Genomic DNA, 2,500 nt, shown 5'->3' on the forward strand with positions numbered 1-2,500 from the left:
CCAGTGCTTCAGTGTTGCAGGTAATAATTTAATACAAACACTTTTCCTTTATCACTCCGGATAACACGATATTATTGGAAATAGAAATAGATGTCGATGTCCCACGAAAACTAAATGGAAAACATAAACTATTTGGACTTTTATAAATTACACTCGTACAGACTAAAAGTTTCTGAAATCTGAAATAACCGCATCGAAATCAGTAGAAGTTCCATTAGTTGTTAACCAATAATTCCCGCTAGTTACGATAATGCATGCTTCACAGTGTGCATAGCGCGTATATCTGTCATGAAAATATGAATGATACCTGATCTTTGGCAGACATAATGATGATGAATCTATGTAAAACATATGTTTCGTGCAGATAAATGAACCACCTCAAAATCATGTTACAGGCATAGACAGGCGTATACATAGCATTTCAGCTGTTGATAAATATAAATGATAAACTAAATTCAGTCTGTTAATAAGCAATTAACCAGGTTCGGAAAAAAACTTGCAAGACAGGGTATATGATTAAAATAATTTATTAAAGGAAGGAGGAGAGGAAGATATATATATATATATATATATATATATATATATATATATATATATATATATATATATATAGAGAGAGAGAGAGAGAGAGAGAGAGAGAGAGAGAGAGAGGGAGAAGGAGAAGGAGAAGAAGAGGGAGAGAGGCGAGGCCGGCCTGTGTCAGCTAATGCCGACTCGTGAGTGTGCCAACGAGAGTTGACTCTAACAGCTGTATACTAGGACGTTTTCTGCGTGTCGTGGCCATGTCATGTTCATGTTGTGTCCATGTGTTCATGTCACGAAGGCAGTATTCTAGGACGCAAAAGCGGGGCACGTCTGTATCAGCTGCTTCAGCTTTACCAACTGTTCCAAAGTTAACATGTTTCGGATGAATGGCAGTGTCCAGACGACAAATTCATAAGATAAACTAACAAAAGATAGTTCAATTTTGTTATGAATCAGTCGTTGTACTTGTTCCTATTTAAAGAATTGACAACCATTTCACGAACGCGCCATCAAAACAAACTGGATGAGAGGGATCGTGTGTTTATGTACAGATCTTTATTTTACGTGTGTATATACTGTACATATATGCGTATCTTTAAAATATCATACATATAGATTTAATGTATACATATTTCGTATAATTATATACTTTAACTTTACTTTCCTGACTACTTTTACCATTCTTTTAACTTCACTCTCCTTCGAAAAGTCCGCCTAAAGGTAAACAAACTCAAAATCAGCAGAGAATCCATGTTTTCCTAAAAGGGTTTGTAATCCTAGTCTAGGACAATGGTGCCTAATATATCCAATATAGATATTCAGCCGTATTCTATGACGTTTTCTGCGTGTCGTGGCCATGTCATGTTCATGTTATGTCCATGTCGTGTTCATGTAACGAATGCGGTAATCTAGGACGCAAAAGCGTGGCAAGTTTGCGGCAGTTGCTTCAGGTTTACCAACCGTTCCAAAGTTAACAAGTTTCGGATGAAAGACACTGTCCAAACGACAAATTCATAAGAGAAACAACAATCATAGGTAGCACTAACATAAGATACTTCAATTTTGGTATGAATCAGTCGTTGTACTTGCTCCTAGTTAAAGAATTGACAACCATTTCACGAACGCGCTGTTGGTAATTCACTCTACGCTCGATCAAAACAAACGGGATGAGAGGGATCGTGTGTTTATGAACAGATCTTCCTTATTTTATCTTTGTATATACTGTACATATATGCGCATTTTTAATATATCATACATATAGATTTAATGTATACATATTTCATATAATTATATGCTTTAATTTTACGTCCCTGACTACTTTTACCATTCATTTAACTTCACTCTCCTTCGAAAAGTCCGCCAAAAGGTAAACAAACTCAAAATCAGCAGAGAATCCATGTTTTCCTAAAACAGTTTGTAATCCGTGTCTAGGACAATGATGCCTAATATAACCAATATAGATATTACTTTTCAAATGTAGTATGCTCATATGAAGTATTGGTAAGAAAAAGTACAGTAAAAATATGATTTTTTTCACTCGTGTAACTATCGTGACAAGCCTACCCCCTTGCCACGGAGTTTCCACGATTGTTCCAATACTTTCCACGCATTTGCCACGCTTTAGCCACGAACCCGCGCTTCTAGAATAAGAACCGCTGCATGTTCAAATTGTTCATGTCATGTACATGGCGCGCTTAGAGACTTAGAATATGGCTGCCTGTGTCAAGGAGCTTCCACGATTGTTCCAATACTTTCCACGACTTTGCCGCGCTTTTGACACGAACACACACTTCTAGAATACCAAACGTGGCATGTTCATGTCAGGTACACACCGCGCTAGGGACTTACAATACGGCTGTAACAACCTATTCTAGGACGTTTTCTGCGTGTCGTGGCCATGTCATGTTCATGTTGTGTCCATGTCGTGTTCATATCACAAATGCGGTAATCTAGGACGCAAAAGCGTGGCACGTTT

General features: G+C 37.5%; 1 protein-coding gene across 2 annotated transcripts in view; it reads left to right on the forward strand.

The window, feature by feature from the left end:
• The window catches only part of LOC122242632 (glycosaminoglycan xylosylkinase), a 16,293-nt gene that overhangs the window by 12,321 nt on the left and 1,472 nt on the right, over positions 1 to 2,500 (forward strand). For both annotated transcript variants that reach the window (XM_042999958.2, XM_086535602.1), the window contains one exon: positions 1 to 20. This exon is cut by the window's left edge and continues 40 nt beyond it. In XM_042999958.2, coding sequence (XP_042855892.2) covers positions 1 to 20 — 20 coding nt within the window. The remainder of the gene's footprint in view (positions 21 to 2,500) is intronic.

The sequence above is a fragment of the Penaeus japonicus genome, unplaced genomic scaffold (assembly GCF_977035675.1).
Source record: "Penaeus japonicus unplaced genomic scaffold, GWHDUDI00000001_assembly GWHDUDI00000004, whole genome shotgun sequence".
Classification (NCBI taxonomy): domain Eukaryota; kingdom Metazoa; phylum Arthropoda; class Malacostraca; order Decapoda; family Penaeidae; genus Penaeus; species Penaeus japonicus.